A 15,398-nucleotide genomic window follows, 5' to 3' on the forward strand; every position below is an offset into this window, starting at 1 on the left:
CAGGCATCAGAATGCCATTAAATATTTTACTACTGACATAGTGCTCCTGGCTTAGTTAAACCCTGCTGGACATTTGCTCCACTAAAACTAACTACATAGCCAGCTTTTAGTCCCTGCAAAACCATGGCTGCAGGGGGCCCCCTTAATCATCTTTGTCTGTGTGGGGGCCCCACAAAAGCTGCTGCTGATTGGGGAAAAATGAGGAATGAAAAATGCATTAATTTCCTAATTATCCTCTTTAACATGAACAGGGCTGTGATATGACCCTGTTAGGATGAAGATGATAATGAACATGAACAATATAAGCACTAGAGGGATCAGCAGCCCAGAGTGACTTACCTCAGTGCAAACTTTGATTTTAAGAAGAGCTGATGCTTCCGATCATCAGGGATAGTTTCTCTTTCAGGTAGTTTTATAACTAATACCAGAACACCTGATTCTATAACTCAATTTCTTTGCTTAAGAATTCAGTACAATCCCAAAAATAATAGAATAAATGCTCAGAATCATAAATATGTTTAAATATTTCTCTAATTCACTTATAAAGTTACTAGAATAACATATTTTGCATCAACATCTATTTTTGGACAATAAGTATAAAACTCAGATGTCTGGATTAATTGACTGTTTGTAATCCTGAATGATTTACCAGCAAATCAGACTTTTTACGAAGGATAAAGCAAAGTATGAACAAAATCAGGGAAGGTCTGTGAAAGTAGGGACAGTGACAAGTATGCATTACTCCTCAATGGGATAAATCTTACTGCTTCTGCTGTTTGATGACTGCTAAACAGCAGTGACTAATCTGGTGTGGCAGTACCAATGTTGCACAAGGCATTGCTGTTTGCTGAAATTAAGTACATAACTAGTACTGCTGTGGCTTATGCATGCATGTTGTGTGTGTGTGTGTGTGTGTGTGTGTGTGTGTGTGTGTGTGTGTGTGTGTGTGTGTGTGTGTGTGTGTGTGTGTGTGTAAAAAACATCAATGATTTTTATCTGTGCATGCACCCAATAATGCCAGGACACAGTCATTATTCTTCTGTGTATCAGTAAAAAATGTACCTAACAAGTAATTATATTTCGAAAGTAAGACAGAACATATATCACAGAACATTCAGACACTTAGATATTCTTGGAGCCTGGTTGCCCCCACTCACCAGACTGTCTAAATGGATAATGGGGACTCCCTTTATCATCCTTGACTCTGTGGGGGCCCCCACCAAAGCTGTTGCTTGTTGGAGAAAAATGTATCAATTTTCTGAATACGCTGTTTAACCTGAATGGTGCTGAGATATGACCCTTTTAGGATAAAGCTAATAATAGCCTCTGTTTACAACCACACCCATTCTAAAACCAGCCCTGCTCAAATGTGTGTGTACACAGCTAAAACAAAACTCATCTCACAAAATTGTACGTATACTTCTTGAAGTCGCAGCCTCATATCATTGTCTAAACCCATTTCATATTTAATCATGCACACTCCTTCGGAATGCTGCCCATATACCCTTAAAATGCACCATTTCGAGCCCTTGCTCCCCTCAGTTGTAATAATAACTTATCAAATGACCATGCCTATCCCTAAATAAGTCATACAAATCTACGTTGCCGGCACTCTTTTCAAACTTCTGAAAGATTCTCATAACAACATACTCAGATTAGTAAAAACTCTCTGGCTGCAATCTAAGGTAGCATGACTCACTCGGGGCAGCATAACTCTCCTTCCAGCTTGTTAAACTTCCGTACATTTAATCCATGTAAGCTTGCAATGCACACATGGATGCTCCACCATGGAGTTTTTTTCTGGTAATGGCTTAATTTCCCCAAGAGACATCCATGTCTTGCAGCCGTAAAAGTGGGGGGGAGCTTCCTCCGCTCCCTCCCCCTCACTCTATCCCCCTCACTCTATGGATCCGGCACCCATGAATGGCACCAATATAAATGATTTTATCTGGAATCACATTTATACTGCTGCTTTAAGGATTCCCCCAATTATAACATTCATTAAAGCCATTATGCCCATCCTGGAACTAAAACAAACATTTCTTTAAGTGGAGTCAATAATTTTTTCCACATTTTGAATAGTTTTGCATTTACTTTCCATTTTTTTCCTTACAGTCAGCAATTTCCTAACTAATTTGCCCCTAACTTGAGTATTCCCCAGGAAATATGGTACTTACTTACTTAAGATATGTGTCCTTTATACATTTTGCATGTAAAAGAGGCCCTTTTATGTTTATCTCTATGAATCATAGTAATATGCCAATGTTTAAGGGACCTTATCCTCGTAACGACTCTTCCCCCTAACACTTGTGTCATAACTACATTACACTTTTGCTGCTCCTCCGTGCTGCTGTAGTCAGCATGAATGACCTCCACTGACCATATTTGCATAAGGACTAAGAGTCTTTCTTCATGGATTAATGCTGCAAACATATGGAGGCCAAGGTTATGAATATAACTGTAAAAATGCTAATGCCATATAATAAATACCTTTGTTTTTAAAACATTGCTGCTCTACTCTCTAGTAAACTATGTTCTCAGCATTTCCACATAACACATGGCATGTGCTTAATGTCCTTCGTGGTTTCTTAAGTCCATTTTATACAGTGCTTGTCAACACCATTCTCTGTTGTTTCCCACAGTTCTTCAACAGATATAGTACTAAAATCTGCCAAGACAAAAAAAGAAACAAATAAAATAAAAATAGTAATGTTGGGTACAGTTGAATGTCTGCATGTTTTCTCTCTAATACATTACAGATACTAACCAGATTATTCTTCTAATGTTTTAGCCAAACCTAACTAAATATTTTTTCGACATTAAACTATGACTTCTTTGGTATCTGCAGCAACATGGTGGGTTAACTCCTTTCTGAGGTATCATGGTATTATTTTCCATATCATTGTGTCAAACTTACTATAAAATACACGTAACTTTCAATAGAAACAATAGAATTATTCCTGCCACATAAATACTAACAATTTTGATGCAGGTAGAGTCACAGAGGGAAATCACTTCAGTGGTATGGACTAGAACAATTAGTAATAGCTGGACATGAACATTAAACGGACAAAATTATTACAAAAAAATGCCAGTGAATGAAGTTTTCTTTTGTTTTCTCTCTCGTGTTCCTTATTATTATTATTATTATTATTATAAATATTATTTCAATGTGCATCCCTTGGAAATGGTTATTTTTTAGCATTCTACATGCCAGTCTTTAATGTGTCTGCATTACATTCAGTGATTCTTTTTAAGGGAACCACATAGAAATGTTAAAAAATGCTTTTTATGACATAAACAGTAGTGCTAGACTACTAAATCAAATGTGACATAAAGAAAAAAAATTGAAAAATAGGGAGAAAATAATAAAGCAGTAATATCTTCTACATAAACAGGTTAATCCAAGGATCTATAATTACAAAGTAAAATATTTACTGTGGACGGTGCAGTGGTGTGGCGGTACCGTTGTCACCTCACAGCAAGAGGTTCTCCAGTTGGATTCTTGGCTGGAGTGCCTTCTGTGCGGAGTCTGCATGTTCTCCCTGCGTTGGTGTGGGTTTTCTCTGGATACTCTGGTTTCCTGCAATATTACAATGACATACTTCTGGTGTGTTTCTCCCCTGGTATCTGCTAAAATTGGATTTGTTCCAAGTCAGACTTTCCTGGTAAACAAATGTTAAGTAAATAAATAAAAATAAATAAATTTAGCATTTGTAGAAACAAAAAAATAAATAAATAAATTGCAGCGACAAAAACACAAAAGAAAATCTCCAGAATGCCAGTAAAATTTACATTGTCATACCTACTAGGAATTATAACCCTTCCTTTCACCATGTGAGACTGTATCTGGTCCCATAATTCAAGTGCTATGTGAAGCCTAACTTGCAAACTCCCCATAAGAGTCTTTTGTCAGTGTGTAAATACCTTAGAATTAAATTTCATATTAGTTTATGGTCTCTCTCTTCTATTTAGCTTAAGAGGTAATGTGAATAGCAAAGTAGTTTGAGCACTGTGTTCTTTACAGCTTATGATTTATACTTTAGCACACATCTAAGTCCACTTTGAAAATTTTAGTACTCATGTCATTAATTTATTATTAAAAGTAAAGGTACTTTTCGCTTTTCTTTCTGCATTGGACAGAAACCCAAATTATTTGTACTGTGCAGGCTTCTTCATAGCTTTCTCTGCAAATAATAATATTGTGCTGTTTTTGTAAATACCACTGCATAAATTACGACATAATTATGATACTCAAACACATTTCCAGGAATTCATTAAAGGTCATAGCATGCACTACATGGCTTATTAGCACAAGCCATGTAGTTCATAGCATGAACTACATGGCTTGTGCTAATAAGGTCCATCTCCCTCTATGTGCCCATATGTGACTCAGAGATATGTTAGCCTGTAAGAGTAAATCAGCTAGTTTGCTTGTCTCTGAATTGGATTTACTACCACAGCATGCAAATCGTTAATGGTGTGCATGTAATAATAGAGCATTGCTGCTCATGTAGGCAGTGGCATTCCCCCCTCCCAATTAGTATTACACACACACACACACACACACACACACACACACACACACACACACACACACACACACACACACACACACATACACACACACACACAAAACAGTACTGGTTCCTATCTGCCTGTCTGTGATTACCCCACTCCTGTAATAGTTCAAGAGCTATTGCAGCATGTATCTATCATGCCCTGATGGTTTACTGTATCCCCCCTCCAATTCCCATTGTTATGTCAGTACTGGTGCTGCACTACATTATGGGTCTATATTGTAACATCGAAGTCTTACAATTTCATATGTTATAATATCGAACCCAGCAGAGCGAATCACCAGAAAACTGAACAGTCAGAATAGCAATTTTTTTCCCAGGGAAATAATTTGCTGTTCTGACAAACATATGCACAACACAAGCACATCAAAATAAATAATCCACACACATACACTTCACAAAACCCTACACTAAACCATACATACACCACTAGCCATCGACTTACCTTAACCCAACTCTAACCCTAAGGTCCGTCACTATTGCTCACTCACCTTACCTGCTCCCTAACCTTAACTCACCTATCCCACCCTATCCCTCATGCCCACACAATCACACACTTACCTGACCCACGCTTTAACCCTAACTCACCTAACCCGTGCCCAATTGCACACTCACCTTCATTTGAAAACTTACCTTAACCCGGTCCGTAACCTTCGCTCCACAGTCGAGGAAATAGCGAAGCTGCAGAAACGGACCACCAAATACTTTCCCTAGGAAAGTATTTGGTGTTCTGCAACTTCGCTATTTCCAGTGTTCGCTCTACTGGGTTCGATATTATAACATTCGAAGTTGTAAGACTTCAGTGTTATAATATAGACCCCTTCATTATGTATCCCTGATGTCTTGCCCCCCCACATCCCCATAATGCTGTTGGTGCCAGTATAGTATTTCTAGTAAAAGTAATTCTTGGTGGTCTATTGCATCCCATCCATCCTTGTGCTGCCATTGGTGCTGGTATGATACTGCCATTAAAAGTAACCCATGGTGGTCTAATGCATCCCACACATCCTTGTACTGTCATTGGTGCTGGTATGGTACTTCCATTAAAAGTAATCAATGGTGGGGTAGTGCATCCCAACCATCCTTGTGCTGTCATTGGTGCTGGTATGGTACTTCCATTAAAAGTAATCAATGGTGGGGTAGTGCATCCCACCCATCCTTGTGCTGCCATTAGTTCTGGTATGGTACTTCCATTAAAAGTAATTCCTGGTAGTCTAATGCACCCCCCCATTCTTATGCTACCACTGGTGCTGGTATGGTACTTACATTAAAAGTAATTTCTGGTAGTCTAATGCACCCCCCCATCCTTGTACTACCACTGGTGCTGGTATAGCACTTCCATTAAAAGTAATTCCTGGTGGTCTAATGCACCTCCATCCTTGTACTACCACTGGTGCTGGTATGGCACTTCCATTAAAAGTAATTCCTGCTAGTCTAATGCACCCCCCCACCCTTGTATTACCGCTGGTGCTGGTATGGTACTTCCATTACAAGTAATTCCTGGTGGTCTAATGCACCCCCATCCTTGTACTACCATTGGTGCTTGTATGGTACTTCCATTAAAAGTAATTCCTGGTGGTCTATTGCAACCCCCATCCTTGTACTACCACTGGTGCTGGTATGGTACTTCCATTAAAAGTAATTCCTGGTGGTCTAATGCACCCCCCCCATCCTTGTACTGCCATTGGTGCTGGTAGGGTACTTCCATTAAAAGTAATTCCTGGTGGTCTATTGCATCCCCCCATCCTTGTACTACCATTGGTGCTGGTATGGCACTTCCATTAAAAGTAATCTTTGGAGGTCTAGTGCATCCCCCACCTTACTATCCCCATATCATGACTTTGGTATATAATTGAACATAGCCTCACAATATGGTGGGGATGGCCATGCTGAGGAACATGGTTGAGTGATTTTTTAAAATTACTTGGACATATAGATGCCTTCCTGCTGAAGGTGGTTCCTGGGAGAGATTGTATGGCTAATTAGCATATGCCCCCCCACCCCTACAGAATACCTAATTAACATTCAGCATGGCCCGGGGCCAGACATACATGGTGCTGCATGTCTTCATAGGAACTCTGCAAGACCATGTAAGGGTGGTTGTAGAATCAGGAAAATGTACAGCAATGGGCACATGGGGGAGTACGCATCACAGTGCCTTCCTGAACCCCAGTTTTACCCAAACTGTTTAGATGTCTCTATGCTCTGTCCAATATAAACTGTGCATCAGTTATTCATCTACTGGTTACTTATTGTGCCCAAGTCACAGTTATGTTGTTGTTCTGTGCTGACCACTGTTTATGCCCAAGTATGAGACAAAAATATGTAAGAGTTGACAGGTAATTAACAAACCTTGATAAGAACCTTGCATTCTATCAAAAAGGTACTTAACAAAGTTGACTTCTTCCTAAATTAATACAGTAATCTCAGCTGTCCATATTTTGTAGTAATGGTCATGCAAAGACTACATTTGGAGCCAGAGCTAACATAAGACAAAGCATTACAAATGTCCATATGAGTTTCAGAAGTTAGAGTATTGTAGAAATAAAACTGGAAGGAGTAAAATGCCATGATATACTAGGAAACAGAGATAACCAACAGGTAAAAAGTAAATAATGCAAGCCAATTCAGTACATCAAATCAAAACAATATTGCAGTGAGCCAAGACAGCAGAGTGAGTGAAAAATTAGAAGTTTTTCTAAATGCAACAAGTATGACCCTAACTAAGACATGCACAATTTAGTAAAAAATGCCTCAGATTTGACAAGCTGAGATTCAAATGCTGTGCAGTAGCAGGTTTCTTAAAGAAATAGCTGTTACTAGTCATAGAAAGTAAAAATTATTTCATGAGCTCAGAGCTTAATGTGAGGAATAATGATGAGCAGTGATATGCAGACAATTTATTCAGTGGTACAGTGGTGTAGATTCTGATATTATTGTAACAGTATAGTTTATCAGACTAACAGGATATCATGGATTGTGAAGACCGTCTGAAGATTCAAAGCCCAAGCAATAAAATTAATTGAATAAGTTTCTGACAAATGCACTGAGAAAAAAAAATACAACATTTGGATTTTTTAAGGGTTCACATGCAAAAAATATGCTTAGTCAAACAATCAAACAAGTGCATGTGAAAGGGCCTGTTTTGGAGAATTAATGACGTGAGATTACATATTCTTCGACATATTGCTTTGCTGAGGAGATAACCTGTCAGATATAAATTGAGGCATTATGCAAAACCACATGTTCTTGTTACTCCAGGACATATATCTCCCTTCTTTTAGCTAAAGTACAAGAAAATGTGGCATAAATACAATTACCCAGGGGTCATAAATAAGGTTACAGAGCTTAGAGGCTGTTATAAATATGTGGTTTCAGTAGTAAATAATAATAACAGCGAAATGAGAATTGAGTAGTTTTAAAATGTTTAAATAAGCTATTGAGGGAAGAGATGTTGGGTGCTATATCCTCAGATATTGGTAACATAAAATAGTTTGGAACATAATTATTCCACAAACTTGACACCAAGTAAGTATGGACACAAACCTCATGATCATTTTAAAAGAAATGATTTATTTATTTAAATGGGATGACTTCATTTTAGGCATCTCAGGACTGAAACTGACCAAATCAAAATGACATTTTTGGAAGTCTGAGACTAGTATTGCTGATGTGTGATAATCCAAGATGGGATTGGAACTGAAATAGGGAAAGTTAAATCAATAACTAAACTACTTACACTAGAGAATGTTCCCTGAGTAAGCCAAGCCATTGAGATGATTAAATAATTATGGAAAGTCCTGATTAACCTTTCATAAGTGATAGTGCAACTTATTAAACAAGGTGAGGTAGATACCAGATGAGCATGTGGTCCTGTTAGTATAAAGTTTGTGAAAGTTAACAGCAGCACCAATAATGGTTTATAATAAATGCAAAGAACAATGCATCAAGTTGTCTAGCAAGAGTGTGCATATGTATAACGTGTTCATTCTCAATAGACCAAAAACCATGTATGCATCCGGAAATAGACCATAAACCATGTGTACTATAGATCAGTGTTTACCAGTTGGAAAAAGCTTCACTGATGTGTTGAAGTTTACTAAAACACCTCAAGAAACTTTTTGAAGATGAATTTATTATTAGAAAAGACAATGATGCTGAGGTATTTCTGCAAATGACAACAAGGTAGTCAGTATGGAAGATGGGCTTGATTCCATTAGAGATTTCTTGATGAAAGACACATGTATCCAGATGCTTATTACTACCTGGAAGAACAATAGAAAGATGCAACACAAACACACACACACACATACACACACACACACACACACACACACACACACACACACACACACACACACACACACACACACACACACACACACACACACACACACACACACACACACACACACACACACTGCACACACGCATGCACTCATGCACACACACACACACACACACACACACACACACACACACACACACACACACACACACACACACACACACACTTGCAGACATACAGACACAGGGGATACTACAGGGTGTTAGCACAGCCCCCAGTGAGAATGGTATTTTGCAATGTGGACATAAGGGCACTTGTTTTATGTGTACCGCATGATCACATATTGGGTCTGATTAAATATTAATAAAAACAGTATAGCCATCTTTTTAGTGGCCAGGTAACACCACATATCTCACATAGTAGTAAGAACATATTTCTACAGTAAGAACAAACATTCACAACAGAAAGAATGTCAGAGTGGTCTAGTGCAGAAAATTGTTGTTGACTTATCTGAGTGTCATGGGAAAAGTGTAATGTTGTGGTTAACTGTTATTCCTATAGCACTATACAGCATTAGCGAGTTAATGGGAAAATCACACTGCCTTTTTGTCATACAGTGAGTCTTGTACAGCTTATTACTGGAAGACATATTAGAAGTGTGATATCTATCTGACAAGACAGACTGCAACACTAACCTATTGTCTTCAAGAAAGAGGAAGGTACAGCTGAAAAGGTTATGCAAATGTATCTATCTTCTACAACAGGCAATATTTGTTTTTGCATTACCAGAGCTGTATCCAAACTAAGTGTTGCTTTCAAGATGGACTGAAAGAAAGGGTGGAAGTTTCCAAACTGTGTTATGAAGACCTAGATACATAACTGTATTTTGGACAGATACAGATGTAGTCTCATGAATGAACTAGAAATATCAGTAGAAGAGTTGTTGAACTCCTGATCATGGAACAATGATATAGCTGCACAGTAATGAGAAAACTTTGAATCCAGGTAAGGAAGAGGGATCAATCCCTCCTCCTGACTAACAGAATGATGCTGCTTTCCATTGGAGCAGTGATCCAGCAACTAATTCTTTAATGCAATACCCCTGCCTTGAAGAATGTCACAAACAGTCAGACTCCAAAGATGGCTGAAGTACAGAAGAATTATTATGGCTCAAGAATTTTTTCTACTGGATAGAAAGCAGACTACTTCAAAGTTCTATTGTTAGATATATGCAGTTTTCCTGTTTATAGTCCCCATACGTGTGTAGAATAAACACCATTTCCCAAAGTAGAGAAATTCTGATATCTTATTTATAGACAAAGAATGTGTTATCTTTCATTGAAAAACTTGGAGAAGTAATGAGAGTAAAAATGAACTATAACTGGTATTGCAGTGCTGACCTTGGTATAAAGTGTGAGCAAGGTTACGCATAGGGGTGCCACTTCAATGGGGAATTAACTGCTCTCACAGTAATGATGTGCAAGTACTTCACTGTGTACGTACAATACTAGACCAAGAATAAAATGTGCTATAGCAAATCAATGAACAGCCTCTATTATCGCTGAGAGCTTTATGTGTTGTGAATTGTTGTTTCATTTAATATTGCTTGACATTCAGAGTAGGGATGACCAGACCTCAGTCTATTCAAGTGAGACATTTATGTAGGACATTATTTAGTTCAAATAATACATACGATATCCCAGGAGCATTGTCATAAAGAGACATCCTAGGTAGTTACTAGGCTTGCAGTTCAGGGAACTGTTGGGGAGCCTCTCTCAAATTCACTGTTGCCCCTAAGCACTGTCTGATTAAGTGGTTTGCTCAACGTCACACAGTAGGCAAGTGAGGGCTGAGGGAATCAAACCCTGTACTACAGGTACTACAACTCACAGCCCTAACCCATGCATGCCAACTGCCAGACATCAAACTAAACTTTTGCTTTCTTGTAGCAGTATATATTTTTAAATATAAATATATATTGTTAGCTTTACCTCTGTTGTACTGCAAGTCAGTAATGATTTTTCTCTGTTCTATAAGGGTGATGCTGGTCCAGAGGGTAAAAGGGGTCTTCCAGGAGAAGAAGGCAGCAAGGGTGAAAGGGTAAGTATCATTAAGTCACATCTTGTGAAATACTTATTTATGCATCCAAGGTTTTTTGCTGTAAAAATATGAATACTGACATGCAATGCTCTGGTCTATGTTTATTCAATCATAAATTAGCTTAAATAGTGGTTCGTCAACAGAAAAGCATTTACATCTTATACATTTTTTTACAAGCATAGTATTTTTGTGAAATATAACTGTGGTTTAAGGCTTTGATTTGAAGAAATCGGTAATCTTTGAAGGAATGGTTAACTACTGTTATGCTATGCAATATGTGTCATGTCAGTTCCTGTTGCCTCACCTCAACAAAAATCCTACCTACATAAACACCTTCTCATCTGTTTATGGTGCTCACATAAGAAATGTAGTGAGTGGCTGTAGTATAAAGTACATGTAAACTTTCTGTCTCTCTCTTTTATGCATGCATTTGAGGTCTGCAGACTACACACTAAACACACAAGAATGTTGCATAGTTTACAAGTGCAGTAAATTGCACATCTAGCCCTACAATTAGCTTTGCATTAGTCAGATGTTTTGTCTTTAGAAAGTATGAAGGCCTGGTGAGAATCAGTAAGCCCCTCTCATAATCAGTTGTTTAACACATTTTTAGTCTTACCTTTTACTGTCAAATCTGTCCAGGTGCTGCTTCCTTCATAGTGTTTTTTTGTGTGTGTGCCATGCATTGACATGTCTTTCCAAATCAGTAAACTAGTGTCAACTGCTTCACTTCACTAGTTTGACTAGAATTTATAGTTCACTTCTGGAGTGTCTGCCTAGTTCCCCTGTATGTATTATCCTTCAGGAATAAAACAAAATAAAAGTTTGCAAGCAAGTGTATATTTTATACTTAGTCATTATCACTGACAAGAAATAGCATTCATTAAAATAATGTGCACGTCCTTATGAATATTGTTACAAAACAAATAAGTGTGTCCTCGGTTTCAAGTTTTACCTCACTAACTAATGATACATTAATGCATGGGTGCCAATATAAATTTATAATGTAACTGCAGTAAATTTTAGCAAATAGATTATGACAATAATAGCATACTTGAGAGGTTTATTCAGAAAATGATTGCCATGGAACAGTTATGGTAATCTTGTATCAGTCAAAAGCTGGAATATATAATATGAAGAAAATGTAAAAAGAATTGTCACTATGTTTCAGGAGTTCCAGTTATATAAGGTTCTGTAACAGCTTCCTAAATAGGCACAGTGGATAGTGTTGCTGCCTCTTCAGCAATAGGTTTCTCGGTTCAATTCTCACCTGGGGTGTCTTTTGTACAGAGTCTGCATGCCTCGCCTGTTTTTGTTTGGGTTTCCTTCAGGTGTTATGGTTTCCTCCCACATTCCAAAGACATGCAGTAGGGGGATTAGACACTCTAAATTGTCCATAGGTGTGAATGTATGTGTTGTGTAGAAGAACTACAGTGGCAGGGCTAACCACCCGGCAGAGTAAACCATGGCTCTAGGTGATTGTCACTGTTGAATTGACACCCTGACCCCATGTACAAAAAGGGGCTATGGATGGATGGGCTTAAATATAGTGTACTCTTTATCAAAAACAAATAAATGTGTGCAATACAATGATGATGAAAACATGTAGAATATAATTCCTGTTGTCAACCAAAAATGAACTAAACATTTTATGATGAAAAACTATGAAATCGTATTGCCATAAGCATGTTACTGAGTTTCAAGATTAAATATAAAAGTCAGAATCTGAATATGCAACCCAGTTACTGAAGCCTCCATTTCCAAAATATGAATAATCATCTCTGTGGTCACATCAGAAGAATCTAAGATCCCCATGATTCATCCTCATCCCAGTAACGTCACCTTTTCCTAGCAGCAGATTATATAGCTACATCCATACTGACCCCAGGAAATCCTTGCAGTGCTGTACTTTGAGACGGACACTGGTGCAGCCTGGAATTAACCAACACAACAGTGAGTGGAAGAAAGTGCAATAGTTTACACTAACATTTCATATCACTTCATTTAAAGCCAACATGCAAAGATATGTGTATGTAATAGCAAACTAATTACATTGGATAATGTCTACCGTTTTTCTTAGTGTTCATATATTCCATTCATCTGAATGAAAAACTCTTAGCTCCATAGGTAAATGAACTCTTGGATCTCGAAGGAAGGGGGTGTGCACTGAACTGTCCATGCTGGATACCCCTCACTTCTGCCAAGGGTATTACCAGCAAATAGCCCTGCCATCTGTCCCTTGAACATGGGTAGTAGTTTACCCAGCCACTACTGCAGAAATTACACTACATTGTTTAGTCTTTGAGAACCCACAGCCATCCCTCTCCAGCTCTCACACCCCCCAATAAAGGTGAAGTGGCATGTATCTTCATTCTTTTTCATTGTTGAGCTCCTCCAGTGCAAGAACCACTAACCAAGTCCCTGTTACCTCGATCACAGTCAGGCCTTCATCCCTCTATACTATGAAGTGAGGTCTGCAGAACAAAATAGTTATAATAAATGAAACCAGCTCCACTTATGATGATTTTTATGTAATGAAACATGTGCTCTTCTTAAATGCAAAAATGGTCAGTGGATGCCAAGACAAATGTGTTCAGTAACAGGAATGCATCCACTACTAGTGCTGCTTACAGCAAAAAATAGTTTAAGTAATTTTTGTCTAACACTGTAAAATGTCATTTTTCTTGGTAATGTTGTAAGCCATTGTACAGTTCAGCATTATAAGAGATGTTGTATTAAATTTTTCCTGTATGCATAGGGAGAGAAAGGATTGTCGGGACCAAGAGGACCATACGGTGATGCAGGACCTGCTGGCAAAGAGGTAAGCTAAATAATTCATTACTAACCAGTTATGCACTTTCTTTTTCTTTGAACAGTATAGTGAAAGTCAAAATTTTAACATGTAATGATACAGCATCATATCTAGTAACATCTTGTAGATTTATAAGACAACTTCACAGAATTTGTTGGGAAAATACAACTTCCACAGCCCTACAACTTAGGCTAACTTAAGGTAGACTTGACAAAGCCTTACACTAAGCAACTCCAAGGTATTTCATTGTAAGGATTTCAATGGTATAATTTGCAAAGCCTTACTCTAAGCAAAGATATTATAATTTAAGGTCAAAATGAATGTAGGAATTGCAATGGAATAATCTGGTGGAGCTATTTAAGGCCTTATGAACCACACTTTTCCTATGAAAATGAGTTATATAAAATTTCCTACTGTAAGTATAGCAATACAATATGTAGGTGATTATCAGATTAATACTTCATTATGGTATAACTGTGTGAGTAAATATAGTACCATGACAAATTATGATTACAATAAATGGTCATATCTAACAAAAACAATCATTAAATATCTAGGGACAGTAGTAGGCTGATTTAAACTTTGACCAGAATGTATCTGGGATGGCCAGAAAATAATTCTATGGCCCATGTAATTCTAAAGAGTACAACAGTAGTAGTTTCATGGCAGAATGAATGAATGTTACTGTTTTATTCCTCACAGATCTGGCTCTTACTGAATCCAGTGTTGCATTTTGTATTCTTGATACATGCTATCTGAAATAATTAAAAAGGTACAGTTCATTACTAGGTAATTACATACACACACACACACACACACACACACACACACACACACACACACACACACACACACACACACACACACACACACATACTGTCACTGTACTCGGTATCCAAGAGGTTAAACTGATGACTGATGAACATCAGAAATGAAATGGTATGAATACTACTCCAGTCTATGGATCCTTTTCTTTCACCCACCATTAACAGAATGGTTTGGAGGGGCAGGTATATTTCTCAGAGGATACTGCTGCCCTGAAACACACTCCTCATACACGCTAAACAAAGCTCATCCCCATGTATATTTAAATACAACTTGGAGCTAAAGATGGAAAACAGAAAATATACCCCAAGCCTAGCCTTCCCACTTATTCTCATTAGGGTAATATATAATTATTGACCAGTCACTAACCAACTGGGATAGATTAAATTTAGTATTTACAGATGAATAAACGAGTCTGCATTTGCATGTGCGTATATATACACACATGCTCATACACTCACACACACACACACACACACACACATATAGATTAAAAAATATATATATATATATATATATATATATATATATATATATATATATATATATATATATAGATATCTATATCTTCCATTTATTTGATTGAAAACTAAAATGCTAAAAGCTCAAAATATTGTAAATGGGAATTTGCTTTTTCCTGACTGTTGTGCGATCCAACAGCTAGTGTATAATTATTAGCAAGGAGTGTGGGGGGTGCAGTGAGGGGTCTGTACTATTTACCGAAAGACAGTTTCACCGAACGTGAAATGGCAGAGAAGACTTTCATGAAAGTACTTTTCACCAAAAAAGCACT

The 15,398-nt window shown here is 37.7% G+C and overlaps 1 protein-coding gene across 2 annotated transcripts in view; it reads left to right on the forward strand.

The window, feature by feature from the left end:
• The window catches only part of COL6A2 (collagen type VI alpha 2 chain), a 253,069-nt gene that overhangs the window by 91,832 nt on the left and 145,839 nt on the right, over window positions 1–15,398 (forward strand). For both annotated transcript variants that reach the window (XM_044075925.1, XM_044075924.1), the window contains exons 16-17: window positions 10,906–10,968; window positions 13,727–13,789. In XM_044075925.1, the coding sequence (XP_043931860.1) occupies window positions 10,906–10,968; window positions 13,727–13,789 (126 nt within the window). The remainder of the gene's footprint in view (window positions 1–10,905; window positions 10,969–13,726; window positions 13,790–15,398) is intronic.

The sequence above is a fragment of the Protopterus annectens genome, chromosome 6.part1, assembly GCF_019279795.1.
Source record: "Protopterus annectens isolate FY-2018-M chromosome 6.part1, PAN1.0, whole genome shotgun sequence".
Taxonomy (NCBI): Eukaryota; Metazoa; Chordata; order Ceratodontiformes; family Protopteridae; genus Protopterus; species Protopterus annectens.